Consider the following 15,033-nt stretch of genomic DNA (forward strand, 5'->3'; position numbering starts at 1 on the left):
TCTGATCATTTGGAATATATCTGATTTATCCAGATTTTATTAATTTGACAGTTCACAGTGCTTTCAAAATCTTTTTCCATCTTATTTGATTACACTGGATTACACAAACTACAAACCAGGTATCCATACAACTCAAGACAGCACAAATGGCATAGGTAGAATTGTGGAGTTAATTTTTAGGGACCTAACTTCTTATCTGTCTCAAATACTGGAGGCTTACCCCATTCTTTCCAAATCAGGTGTGGTACTCTGTCACCATTCCCTATTTTCTCATTGCTATCACACTTTTTCAGAATCTTGTTTGGGTAATTTATTAGTCTGTTGAAGAGTTTTTAGGGTGTTAGTGACTGATGGTATCTTTCCTGATTATCCCTCTTAAGTTCATTTTTTCTCTCCCTTTCACCTTTTTGTTTATTCCTTTAGTTAAGTGTGCGTCCAATAACTAAATCAGTAAGTCAGTATGTAGACAGTATGTTAAACACCATCTGCTGTGCTAAACATTGTATTAAAATATAGGGTTTTTCATCACATATCTCAAAATATTGTCATATTTAATCTAGGAAATTAACCCTCTTCAAAACAAATATATGTTATTGAATAGCTCTGTTAGAGACGACGTAAATAAAGGTATTAAAAAAATAAAATAAATTAAAATGTAGGGCTTTTGATCATATGATGCCATAATCACCAATTATGAATTTTGGATGAAAGTATTTAAATTTCTTCTGTCATCTAAATAATCTAGAATTCTCATCTACATAATCTAGAAGTGTACTACATAGTGTGAAATTTTGGAAAAACGGTATGGGTTCAAATATAAATTTTTGCAGGGCCACTGGAGGCTTAGAGTTTGAAGGACCTTTTTATGGTGAAGGTTTTCATATTCATTTAGCAATTAGATGTGTAGTGCAGTTATGGTAAAGAAATACTAGACAACAGAGTATATTGATGTGCACCTCTGGCTTATAGTTCTGCATAGTTGGATTTAGTTCATTTATTAACAAGAAAAGACTTGGTTACTGTGTTCTCATCAGACTTATGCCATTTTCCAAGCCTTTTTAGGATTGGGTAGATTTTGAGTTTTTTTTCATATGTTTGAATAATATAGGTATGCCTTTGTTCGATGTTACATTAGGCCATTTTATCAAGGGACATAAAACTATTTAGTTTCTAATGAGAAATGTATTCCACTGCTACACATTCTTTTCTGGAAGAGCTCCATTTTGCTGAAAGTGAGAATGTTTGTGTACTAACATTAGCGTGTTAGGAAAACTTCTGATATGATGACTTAAATTTTCAAAAGTCAGATACATTTGGATTAGTAATTGATAGTTATATTTGTGTATGACTTATGTTTGTAAAGAAAATGTATAATTTTCTTGATTTCTTTTTATATTTATATTTTATTTATTTTTTGTTAATCCTCACCTGAGGATATGACCAGGGCTGGGGATTGAGCCTGCAACCAAGGTGCATGCCCTTGACTGGAATCGAACTTGGGACCCTTCAGTCCTTGGGCTGATGCTCTATTCACTGAGCCAAACCACCTAGAGCTTGATTTCTTGATTCACTCTTTTTTGTGCCCTCCAGACTATTGTTTTTCTATTAGGATGAGATTATTTTCAGAGCTTTTCTAGAGTTTAAATAGAAATAAGAGATCTATAAGATTGCATTAGGACCATAAAGAAAAAATTGTAGATTTCAAACTTTACAAGTAAGAAATATGGCTTTAAAAATATGTTCAATTTATCTGTCTGCCTGCAAAACTAGATATATTTGTTCTGAAATCTAATATGGCTTAGTGAAACAAACCTGTGATACTGTTAATATTAAATGGAAAAATTTCATAGTTACTTTCTGGAAAATGTTTTCCAGTTTCTTCTGTGTATCATGAATCAAACATTTAAAAACTTTCATTTACAAAAAGAAAAAAAAAATGACTCACTCTGTTGACACTTTTTTACAGCTGGAGAGACAACTGCATGAAGATGAAGAGTTTGCCAGAACGTTAGCCATGTTGGATGAAGAACCTAAGAACAAAAAGGTGGCGTTTTTACTGGGCTGTTTGCACGCTGAGTGTACAACATAGATCAGTGTTCCCTTTCATACCTGTGTAGTGTAAGCTCTGAAGATACAGGCATGACTAACTTCTAAAAAGAAGCTAAATTGTTTTAATTTATAAAAATGCTTTTGGGGAAGCTCATTGAGGAACTTATTCTTCCCGTCGGAAGTTTGATAGAGCCAAAGCCAACCAGAACCTTGCTTCACAAAACAATGAATTGCAACCTTTGCTTACTATCTGTCACAAAGGGGTTTTATATACTTGTTCAGAGAATAATGCTTATAAAGATTCCTGTGGAACCTAACGTTTAATAATTGTAATATTTATTACCATTTTGGGAAGCATAATTTTGCCATTTTAAATTAACTTTAAGGTCTGTATTAGGACAGTCTCAAAAGATGAGTATTTGGGGCAATTTTTAAAAGCATCAAAATTCTTTTTAAGTACTTGATCATCAAAAAATTAGACTTAATTTATTTTGAATCCCATTCTGATAATTGTCATTAGCAACATCTTACTATTTAAAAAGATTTTTTAGCAGTCAGATGTATGACCTAGTGGGTCATGAGGACTTTGTCATTTGAGAAGCCTTACTCAGTACATGTAAAGACATTCAAATTATAACTATTAAAAAAAATAACCGGGTTACACACCCCAATTTGTGATCTCTTTGTAAAAGGAAGTTCTGAGGAAGCAGTGGAAAGAGAATGGATATTTTTTTCTCTTTTGAGCTGTATATTGTTTTTCATGTAGTCTTTTGGGTTTAGATTTTAGTTTTTAACCTCATAATGCTAACAATTCGAGAATTGAGGTGAAAGAAGCAGAAATAAGGCTTTCATTTCCAGGCTTACAAATTTGGAAGAATTGGGATAATTTTTTATAGAATATGTTTTTTATATCCTTTTCATCTGGTTTCTCGTCTGTAAAATTAAAAGAAGTAAAACATGCTTCATTTGCTCCAGAAATTTCGTGGATGAATGAATGAAAATTTATTGTATTGTCCTTCTACATTGGAAGATGGCCCTTAATCTTAAAATTAAAATTTAAATTAAAAACTGGTCAATTTTAACAACATATTTTGTGGTAATAGTTTTCTTACCATTTGTCACATTTGCCACTTTTAAAATTTTCTTAGGCTTTAAAGGACCCAGAAGAGAGAGAAACGTTTTCATCTGTCCACGGCAATTTAAACAAAGCAGAAAAACATAAATGTCCTTATAAAGGTAATACTAGCAGAAAGAAATAAGCTGGAATATTTATCTTTATAGAAGAAAATTTATGGTAACCTTGTTTAAACATTCTATCAATAACTGTTAAGCAGACATTATTTCATAGGAATATTGGAGCATGTTCTACTTAGATACTTTGAAAGTATTTAGGTATTAGTTGGTCAGAGTACCTGTCTGCTCTGTGATCGTTTTGAGAAAAGTTCACAGCTCTTGGCTGCATGTTAATCTCCATGTGTAGTGCAGCCTCTGGACTTCAGCGTGTGAAGACAGAGAGCTAGATGCTTCCAGCTCAGAGCTGACTGGTCGTTGTCAGGTCATCTGAAGCTCCTGCTGACTGCCCAGAAGTTTTACTTTTTAGTGGTTCTGATATGTAACCATCTGCTAGGATAGATGGTCTTAATCCTATAAGTAAATCTGTTCATATAGTAACTTTTAGTCTTGAAATCTCTAGGATTTGTGGCTTTCAGACCATATTACAGAAATTTTATGTGCCATATTTTAGTAAGTTTTCTCAAGGCAAATTTCAGACCACTGAAGATTATCTGTGGAATAAAATCCATGTTCTTAGATGTAGTTTATCATATTTCAGTTAATTAGTAATTTGTATTTAAAAACAGATTCCTTAATTCGAACTGGTTATACAAAGAAATAAGATACAGATGTTTAATTTTTACTAAGTGTGCTGTATGAAGAACTAAAATCATAATGTAAACATTATGAACTCACCTATGACATTGTGCACTACTAAGATTACTCAGTAGAAAAATGAAAAAATAATCTTGTTATTGGGTATCATTTTCCAAAAAACAACAATCACAGTCTTTTCTGTTTCCCTAGTAAAAACAGATCAATTCTTGGATGAAAGAAAGAACTTCAGTCCTAAGAAGCAAATTAAATGTGAAAGTTCAAAAGAATCTCAGCAACATTCCAAGTCTTCAGCTCACAAAAGAGGAGAAACTTCTTCTCCTACAGCTAGTTCCAAGCTGACGCTTTTGAAAAAAAAGGAAGAGAGTTCTTCTAAAGAAACAGAGCCTATGTCCTTGAAAAGAAAAGAATATGCCATTGAAATGAAAGGAGAGGCAAAAAGTCCTAAGAAAATCAAAAGTTCTCCTGCTAAAAAAGAGGTAGAATTTTCAAAAAGTGTATCATGTTGGGGCTGTGTGCTGATCTGGGTCTGATTATTTTAAAGTTTTCTAACTTTATAAGTCATTATGGCACTTTTAAGATACCATCTTATTTAGATGCTGTTGCAGGTCATAGGTTACTAATATAGCTAAATTAGCTGATATTTACTGAATGTTACTGTGTATCAGATATGGTGCTAAAACATATGTAATCTTAACAACAACGTTGTGAGATATTTTTTTTTATTCAGCTTTTAAAAAAATTGACTTTTAGAAGAAAGGATGGGAGAGAGAGAGAGATTGATGTGAGAAAAATACATCGATTGGTTGCCTCCTGTACGTGCCCTTACCTGGAATTGAACCTGTGACCTTCTGGTGCATGTGACAATGCTTAAGCCACTGAGCCACACTGGCCAAGGCTTTATTTTTATTATTCAATCTAAAGACGAGTAAACAAGATGACAGCATTTAAGTAACTTTTACAGGATTATCCTGCTGGTGGGTTATAGAGCCAGTTTGAACTTGGGACTTTGGAGGCCAAACAATGCAGTATAACATGGTGGCTCTGACATGGAGACGGAGCCAGTTTCAGATCATAGCACTGCCACTAAGCAGATGTGTGATCTTGGTCTGGCTACTTGGCCTTTGTCTGCTTGGATTCCTCATTTGTCAAATAGGGATAATAATGAATTGATATGTAAAACCATTTAGAACAATGCCTGGCACATAATAAGTGCTATATAAGCTTTTGCTATTATTAAAATAATTATTATTTGTACTTGTCCTGAATGTACTCCTCTTTGCTCTTGTATAACAATGTTGAGATACTGAAATCATTTTCAAAGGAAAGAAACAGTGAAATAATGCAAAATGGTTTTTAAAAGTTTTCTGTGTTTTCATCTCCAATTTGGAACGCCCTTTGATTCATAATGAGAAACCACATTCCTTCAAGCCTTCTAGGCACTTAGAATGAAAAGTAGAATATTGCCTATTTTAACTGCTCGTTACCATTTTTTAGTGCAGAACAGTGAAACGGTGATGATTTCAAGATGCTTTTTTTTGTTTGTGGTCAGGGCTCATAAATACGCTTAAGGGAACAATGAACTTTTGGTCTCAGATTTTTCTTCACTAAATGCTTATCTGGTGGGTGAATGTTTTTCTTCAGGCACTCTAAACATGTTCAATTTACAGAGGCTTGTGTGTTTTTATTAAAGGAGAAGAAATCTTCAAGTGATATTTTCCTCTTTACTGTATTTTTCAAAGTTGGAATAGAAGTGACTTAGAGAACTTAAGCAGTTTTGAGAACATCTATTTAATAAATTCAGTCTAGCCTGGCCAGTGTGGCTCAGTGGTTGAGTGTTGACCTATGTACCAGGAGTTCGCCGGTTCGATTCCCAGTCAGGGCACATGCCCAAGTGTGGGCTTGATCCCTGGTGGGGGGGGTGTAGGAGGCAGCAGATCAATGTTGATGTTTCTCTCTCATCGATGTTTCTATCTCTCTCTGGGCAGGTGTATTTTAATACGCTTCTCATATGTATGCATACCAACATTTGAGAACCACTGTGAAAATGTAGAGTTAGGGTCTAGGACCAATCTATAATGGCTTACTTATTTTATAACCAAAGCAGCTTACTTATTTTGTTGGTTAAATCGCTTATTTGTATGGAAGTAATATTTTTGTTTACTCTCAGAGGTATTTGAGGTAGCTTACAAGTTAAAAATAATGTAAAACAGGGATTGGAAAAACAAGTGACCTATTTGTAGTGGTTTTTAAATCAGAATTATCTAGGATGTTTTTCCTACAAATACACATGCTGACGCCATACTCCATATCTCTGAATTAGAAACTTAGTGTGAGTCTAGGGATATAGTTTGAAAAGTTTCCCCATGATTTTCTGAGACAGACATACTCAGCGTAAGATCTCCTGAAATAGAATAGGAGAGATTAAACCTAGAAGGAAGAGTGATGGTGTGTAGAATATGTCTGCTTTTTGGAGTAAAGTTTGCCCCTTGTTTGAGCCATCTGTTTCTATGAAGCCATTAATTCTCAAGACTGTAGTGTTTATATCCCCAGGGGTTATAGAGCCATTTAGGCTGTTTTAGGGGAGTGCAAAGCATTAGGATAAACATAGGATGTCTTCTTGTGTAACCAGTTTATACGGATATATTGTGAAATAGAATTGTAAAATTCACATGCATCTTTGAAATAAAATACACTCCTTTGATTTTTTTGCTTGGGGCTGGCTTATGCACCTAACCTGCCCTGAGATGTGTGCCTTTAGAGAAAGTGGAAAGGTTTGACAGAGACTGGTGCAGAGATGTTTACAATCTAGGTATGTGTAAATTGGGGAGTACCTGTGTAGCTAAAAGTGTAAATTTCAGGACTAATGCTTATTTATTAATATGTATTTTTATTTATTTATTTATTAATATATTTTATTGATTTTTTACAGAGAGGAAGGGAGAGGGATAGAGAGTTAGAAACGCCAATGAGAGAAAAGCATCGATCAGCTGCCTCCTGCACACCTCCCACTGGGGATGTGCCCACAACCAAGGCACATGCCCTTGACTGGAATTGAACCTGGGACCTTTCAGTCCGCAGGCTGACGCTCTACCCACTGAGCCAAACCGGTTAGGGCTTAATATGTATTTTTAATGTTACATAAATTTTGTATGACTTTTTTCTTTCTTTTCTCTATCCTTAAAGTCTGTAAGTCCTGAAGATTCTGAAAAGAGACGCACTAATTATCAAGCTTATCGAAGTTACTTAAATCGAGAAGGTCCCAAAGCTCTGGGCTCCAAAGAAATACCGAAGGTGAGAACACTGCGAAGGCATGGCTTCCTGTCAGGGCCTCTGGCCGGTGGGCCAGTGTGTGTGTTCACTATGTTTTTACAGCAGCATAGAATTGAGAATTTAAATGAACAGAAAAGCCACAGTCACCATAGTTACTAAATAGAGGTGTTTATCCCCATTATGAGTCACTGCTTGATACTTAGAAAAATTTCAGTGAGCTACAAGTAGCCCCAGGGGCTGGGCTTTGAGGCATCCAGCAATTACAGGACTGCCTTCCTGGTACTCATGGTCTAACTCAGGAAAGAGACTGTTAGTAAATTATTATTTACCTACTAGAGGCCCGGTGCACTAAATTTGTGCATGGGTAGGGTCCCTAGGCCTGGCCGGTGATCAGGGCCGATCATGCCTTCCCTCCCTGGCTGCCGGCTGAGGCCTTCCTTTGTTCCACACCACCCCCTGGTTGTCAGCACACGTCATAGCGAGTGGTCGAACTTCTGATTGGTTGAACTCCTGAGGGGACAGTTTGCATATTAGCCTTTTATTATATAGGATAGTTGTGATATATGTGTCAGTCTTGCCTCTTGTATGAAGTGTGTGAAAGCCTCTGCTTGAGAGGACTTTAGGCAAAGTGGTGTCCTTAGGGGTTGGGATAGTCAGGTTTCAGGGAAGATAAGCCTGTGGGGGCAAAGTTGGAGAAGAGTTGAGGATATTGGTGGTTTGCTGGTCCTGCAGTGAGAGCTCTAGAGTGGAAGAGTTTGGCAGCGAGGCTAGAAGTGCTGGGGTTAGACAGGCAAAAAGATACCCAGAGCCACAATGAGTGATAGATAGTTCAGGAGATATAGAAGATTGAGATGTGGGAGAGGGGCTTGCATGTCGAATTTTATAAGGTTATTTTGAAATTGTTGAAAGGTGTTTAAGTACTTGTAGTGTTCACAAGATAATTTTAATCGTAGAATCATAGGGCTTGAAGGGATCTTGAGATGATATTAGTTAAACCTTTTCTCTCCCAGTCGTTTCAGATCTATTCTTTTCCCCTCGAAAAAGATTCTTTACCTGGATGGTGAAGGATTGAACTTGTATTGTGCTAGTCTTTGAATTTTGTTTAGCTTCTTTTCAAACCTATTTTAAGACTGTGTTTAATTCTCTATTCAAAGAGATTGGTTTACATAATTTTCATTTTGCATGGTTATATCTTTTTATTGTAAAAATAAAAAAATGTCTATTACTATATACAGTTCCAGTTAAGATTAAATGTCTCCTCCATCCAGCTTGCTTTGGCCAGTGTCTTTTATATTATTAAGTTATCTTTCCAGCCAAGAGATACCTTGCCGTTAAGTTATATATAGGTTGTTAGATTTACTCTCATAAACAGCCAGAGGGAAGTGCAGGAGCTCAAACTTGTTTAGCTTTCAGAACTGAAGCTTTTCTTTCTTCACAACAGCAAGAGTTTCTGTGGATGTTGCATCTAGATGTTTACTTACAGTTATACTAGTTCATAGTGGGGGGATGAGGACACATTTGTAATACCTTAACCAATAAAGAAATTAAAAAAGTTATAGTTCACTAGTAGCTTAAATATTAAACATAATGAAAATAGTATGACTGTGTAATTTTAATATGCTCTGCTAACTGTATTGAATGTGTTTTTTCATTGTTGGTTTTATAAGTTTGTTAAGTATTAGCCTACATAAGAATTTCTCAGGATTTAATTTCAGTTTCTGCTTGTTTGCTGTAAATTTCCAGGAAATTTTTCCATGCTGAGATTATTTATGATGTCAAATGAGAAAAATCAACTTCCTGCAGTTTTGATGCCAAATATTTCTTTGGAAAGCTACCATGTAATTTCCTCTCTGCTTGAACATTTTGGTTTTTAGGGAGCTGAAAATTGCTTGGAAGGCCTTATATTTGTAATCACAGGAGTGCTGGAGTCCATTGAAAGAGATGAGGCCAAGTCTCTAATTGAACGTTATGGAGGAAAAGTAACTGGGAACGTCAGCAAGAAAACAAACTACCTTGTCATGGGCCGTGATAGCGGGCAGTCCAAGAGTGACAAGGTGGGTGCTGCTGTGTTCTCAGCACAGTGAGACAGTCTGCACACTTTGGCATTTGTAGTAATGCTCTTTATACAGAGTTAAGAGGAGAAAAAACGGAGAAGCAATTTCTTCCCTGTTATTTCTTCTCCATGGAAGAGTTGGCTTTGATCCCAGGATTTTTGTCTTCCAATTGAAGCCACAGTTCGTGTTTGTTTGACTTTTTAAGTGTAGTATTCCAATTTAAATCTTATTTGAAGATAGAAGCAAATGCAGTTTTCTTTTTCTTTTTTTTTTTTTTTAGTCCTAAGTATTTTTATATATGCCACTTACATTTTTTATTGGAACTCTGAAAGTGGGATTGTCTTTAGCTCCCAAGTCACAGACTACTCTACCTACCTTTGTTCAAACAAATAGCTTATTTCCTTATGTAACAAGAAGTCCAGAGGTAGGCAGTTGCTGGGATGGTTCAGCAGCTCAGTAATGTAGCCAGGCTATTTCCATTTTCCACCTCTTTTATTCTTATTTTGTTAACTTTAAACATTATGCATGTTGCCTTGTGTTGCAAGATGGCTACAGCTCTAGGCATCCAAGTCCACATTCAAGGCAGAAAGAAGGGAGCGGTGGCAAGATGTCATTCCAGCTGTGACTGGCCTTACAAGAGTTTCCCCAGAAATGACTTTTGTAAAAGCCCACTTAAATCTCATTGGCCAGAGCTGTCACATGGTCATTCAGTACTATAAAGAAGGTTGGAGGGCAAGCACTTTCCTGATGGCCTTAGACCAGCCGTGGGCAAACTACGGCCCACGGGCCGGATTCGGCCCGTTTGAAATGAATAAAATTAAAAAAAAAAGGACCGTATCCTTTTATGTAATAATGTGTACTTTGAATTTATATTAGTTCACACAGACACTCCATCCATGCTTTTGTTCCAGTTTAAGAACCCATTGTGGCCCTCGAGTCAGAAAGTTTGCCCACCCCTGCCTTAGACCGATCATAATTTATCACTTGGGGATGGACACACTGGAGTTGTGTTGGTAGGGGAGACAGGGGGGGGAAGTGTCTGCCAGCCAAGCCAGTCCGGGGAGAGGGGATGGAGAGCTGGACTTAGGCCCTCGTGCCGTCGCCTTTCTAGGGTAGAGCAGTGGTGCTGTACACTTCAGGCACCAACTTAGTCTTAGGGATGTATCTGTCGTTTTCTTTCTTTTTAATGGTTCTTTTCCATGAATATGGTTTTAAAAAAATAATTCCAGTGTTATCTAATTTACAAATGTGGCTTTTCACCAATTAAGAGGCCCCGATCTCTCTCTCTTTTTTCTTTTTAGCAGAAAGTAATGGTTAGAATACAGGTTTTTAATGGTTTGCATTTTTAATCACTAGGCAGCAGCTTTGGGGACAAAAATTATCGATGAGGATGGCCTATTGGATCTGATTCGAACTATGCCAGGCAAGAAATCTAAATATGAAATAGCAGTTGAAGCTGAGGTTTGTATAAAACGAACTTAATTTAAGTTGACTTGTAGCAACTTTCCTGTTTCATAGACATTTCTTGGGTGGCTACAGGTCTGTTGGCTGAAAGATTAACTTCTCCTTCTACTGCAAATGATTCTACCTTAATTCCTTTTGAGCAGGTGGACTCTGCTTCAGGATATCTTCTTTGGTGCATTTCCTTAACTTTGTTGTTGTTGTTAATCCTCACCCAAAGACATTTTTCCATTGTTTTTTATAGAGAGTGTGGAAAGGAGGGGGAGAGACAGAGGGAGAGAAACATCAATGTGAGAGAGACACATACGTTGGTTGCTTTCCGCATATGTCCGGGGATCGAGCAACCAATGTAGGTCCCCTTGACAAGAATCGAACCCGAGACCCTGCAGTCCTCAGGCTGACACTATCCACTGAGCAAAACTGGCTAGGGCTTCCTTATCTTTAAGGGAATATGAGGAGAGAGAGAGAGAACAGTGTTTTGCACTTAACCATATCTACTTATTAAACTTTCCATGTTTTCCATATTCTTGCAATGACTTTGTGCAGAGGGTATTGCTTAAGAGTTCTACAAAAGATACGATATAGTTATCAATATGATAAATTAAATTTTAATTAGAACTTTTTCAGTTGTGATAGAAACCCAGCCCTCATTAGCTTTAGCAAAAAGGGAAAAGTGTTGGCCTACACACCTAAACTATGGGCAGGTGGGTCTGGTGTAGGGTTACTGGTGGAGACTGTAGTGCTCTCAGGGCCCTTTCAGTTTCTGTCTCTGCTTCTCCTGGTGTTAGCCTCGTTCATTCCCATGTGTACAGGCCTTTTCCAAGTGTGGGACACAGGGGTGCCAGTAGGCCAAGTTTAATGTCCCAGCTCTGTAACTCAAGTGCAGGGTGATCTGCCATTTGTTCCAGTTAGAAAAATCTTAGGGAATGATTTGTATTGGCCCTTCACCCAGTGTTCCCTAATATCAACAACTTACATAACCATAGCAGTTATCAAAACCAGGAAATTAACATTGATACCATGCCGCTAACTAAACCACACATGTTTTCCAAACGTCACATTTCCTCCTGTTGTCTTTTTTTCTGTTCCAGGAATTCCACACTGAGTTTAGTTGTTGTGTCTTAGTCTCCTCCAGTCTAAGACAGTTCTTTTGTCTTTCCTGGAGGAGCCATTCTTCAAAAAATTTGCATTTCTTTGATGTTTTCTTATGATTAGCTTGAGGTTATGCATTTTTGGCAGGAACACTACAGAAGTGATATTGTGTCCTTCACAGTGCATCATATCACGTCATGTGATATCTCTTATACTTGGTGGTGATAATCTTTTTTGTTATTTTTTTGGTGATGATAATCTTGATTACTTGGTTAAGTCAGTGTCTGCTGGGTTTCTCCACTAGTAAAGTGACTGTTTCCCCTCTGTAACTGATAAATGTATTGGGGAGATACTTTAAGACTATGCTAATATCTTGTTTCTCCTCAAACATTCACCCACTAATTTTAGTATCCACTCACTGGTAAAGAGGCACTAATTTTTTCCTTCTTTATTATTCACACCACAGAATTTATTATTTGGACATCATTCACACACCACACAATTCACCCCTTTTAAAGTATATAAATGAGTGGATCTTAGTATATTCGCAAGGTTATGCAACCATCACTACAGTCTAATTCCAGAGCATTTCATCAGTCCCTGAAGAAACCCTGTACCCATTCGCAGTTGATTCTCATGTCCACCCCCTGGCCACCACCACTCTACTTTTTGTGTCTATGAATTTGCCTATTCTGGACATTTCATTGAAAGGAATCATACAATATGTAGCCCTTTGTGTCTCGTTTCTTTCACTTAGCATAATATTTCCAAGGTTCACCAACGCTGAAACATGTACCATTACTTCACTCCTTTTCATTGGTGATTAATAATCCATTGTGTGGCTACACCACATTTTGTTTATCCATTCATCGGTGAACATTTGGGTTATTTCCATTTTTTGGTATAATATAAAATAATATATGTGTATATAATATAATAATGCTGCTGTGAACATATTGTGTATAGGTTTTTGTGGAGGTATTAACTGTTTAAAAATTTTGTTTTTCAATTACAGTTGACATTCTAATATAATATTAGTTTCAGGTGTATGTTATAATGGTTAGACATTTATATAACTTAGAAAGTGATCTCCCAATAAGTCTTGCACCCACCTGACACCAGATACAGTTATTTGGAGGCATTAGCTTAAAAATTTTTATTTTTTTTATTAATCCTCACCCGAGGACATGCTTTCATTGTTTTCCAGAGAGAGAGGAAGGGGGCGGGGGGAGAGAAACATCAATTGGTTGCCTCCTGTACGTGTCCCGACACGGTATTGTACCGTCAACCTAGGGATGTGCCCTGACCGGGAATCGAACCTGAAACTTTTGGTGAATGGGACAATGCTCCAACCAACTGAGCCACCCGACCAGGGCTTTTTTTTTTTTTTTATTGTATTTTTTGAGGTGACATTGGTTAATAAAATTATATAGGTTCAGGTATATTGTGTAAGACATCATCTGTATATTGTATTGTGTGTTTACCACCCAAGTCAAGTCTCCTTCCATCATCATTTATCTCCCCTATACCTCTTTACTTCCACCTCCCCATCCCCCCCTCCCCCTCAGGGAATCACTATGCTGTTGTCTGTGTCTGTGAGGTTTTTCTTTAATTAATCCTTTCACCTTTTTCACTTAGCCTTGCAACCTTCCTCCCCTCTGACAGTTGTTAGTCTGTTCTCTATCCACGAGTCTGTTTCTGTTTTGTTTGTTGGTTTATTTTGTTCATTAGATTCCACATATGAGTGAAATTATATGGTGTTTGATTTCTCTGATTGGCATATTTCACTTTGCATAATGCTTGGAGACATTAACTTTTAACTAGTTAGGAAACTGAAACAAAAAGATCTTAATCCTTTACCTTGTTTTTTTTCAAACTGATATTGGGTTATTAAAAAAAATGTTCTCACTTTTAAAAATTGCATTTGGGTACTTTTCAGGGTGTTACTAATTTTTATAAAGTTTGGAAGTAATGATTGTCATAAACAGCAGGGTCCACTGTGAAGACAGACCCAGCTTGGATAGTTTATTTGGATATATCAGATTGTCCTCTGGAGTACATGGAGCAGGATAGAAATTCTTTATCTCACCAGGTTTCTTTTTCCCTCACTTTTCCAATTTTTTTTTTTTTTTACTTTTCCAATTTTTAAGATGAATAAAGAAAAGTCCAAATTACAGAGAACACCCCAAAAAAACTACCAAGGAAAAAGAAAAATTAGTCCAAATAAGAAGGAATCAGAATCCAGAAAGAGCCAACGGACTCCCAAAAAGGACAGCCCTATGACGTCAGTGAAACAGGAAACCAGTGTGTTTCAGAGAGGCCTGGACTTCAAGGAGCAGGTGGCCGAGGAAACAAGTGGTGACAGCTGGGCTAGGAATTTGGCTGATGACAGCAGTGAAAATAAGGTGGCAAATTTGCTCTGGGTGGATAAATATAAGCCAACCTCGCTCAAGACCATAATTGGACAGCAAGGTGACCAGAGCTGTGCCAACAAACTCCTCCGCTGGCTCCAAAACTGGCACAAGAGTCCATCCGAAGATAGGAAACACGGTGATTTACAGCTTCATTCATTTTTGTGTGTCTGTCACCATGTCATTGCTCAGCTGCACATATGTGAGGGAGTATAATAGTCGGTTCATTCATCTCTCGGCAAGCCTTTATTGAGCACCTGCTCTGAGCCCAGGTGCTGCACTAGTCTCCAGAGGTGCTGTTGTGAACAAAGCACAGCCCTCAAGGAGCTCAGCCAGTGGGGGAGAGACATATGAACCAGCAATTAAAGTGTAATGTGCTGAGTGTTGTTATGGGGGTAAGTATAGGGTGTGAAGGGGATGGAGGTGTGTAGTCAGGGATGGGGATGTGTGCTCTCATCCCTGGAGGAAGGGGTATCTAAGCTAAGACTTGGAAACTAAGTAGGAGTTACTTAGGTGAAGGTGGGTGTTGGGTGGGAAAGGGTGCATGTACCAAGATCTGAAGGTTATACGAACAGGACTGCGAAGAGTGCCAGGAGATTGGGGGAAAGGTGCAAATAGAGGCACAGTTAGAGGTTAGGCAGCCTAAAAATCTTGCTTTTGGTAGGCCTGATAGTCCTAGCTTCTCTAGGTTCTGTGCTTGTTCACCATGTATTTGTCATGGACTATGAACACCACAATATACATTTAATGCCTAAAATGTTATTGGAGCAGAGAGGTTTCAGATCACAAACATTGGTAGTGTTTTC

At 37.4% G+C, this 15,033-nt stretch overlaps 1 protein-coding gene across 6 annotated transcripts in view; it reads left to right on the plus strand.

Moving 5' to 3' along the window:
• The window catches only part of RFC1 (replication factor C subunit 1), an 82,575-nt gene that overhangs the window by 50,432 nt on the left and 17,110 nt on the right, over positions 1-15,033 (plus strand). For all 6 annotated transcript variants that reach the window (XR_009449757.1, XM_059673222.1, XM_059673233.1 and 3 more), the window contains 7 exons: positions 1,967-2,044; positions 3,198-3,285; positions 4,129-4,415; positions 7,123-7,230; positions 9,084-9,263; positions 10,620-10,724; positions 13,967-14,366. Coding sequence is in view for 5 of the 6 variants with exons in the window: in XM_059673222.1 (XP_059529205.1) it covers positions 1,967-2,044; positions 3,198-3,285; positions 4,129-4,415; positions 7,123-7,230; positions 9,084-9,263; positions 10,620-10,724; positions 13,967-14,366 (1,246 nt within the window). In the remaining variant the exon portion in view is untranslated. The remainder of the gene's footprint in view (positions 1-1,966; positions 2,045-3,197; positions 3,286-4,128; positions 4,416-7,122; positions 7,231-9,083; positions 9,264-10,619; positions 10,725-13,966; positions 14,367-15,033) is intronic.

This window comes from Myotis daubentonii, chromosome 1, assembly GCF_963259705.1.
Source record: "Myotis daubentonii chromosome 1, mMyoDau2.1, whole genome shotgun sequence".
Lineage (NCBI taxonomy): Eukaryota > Metazoa > Chordata > Mammalia > Chiroptera > Vespertilionidae > Myotis > Myotis daubentonii.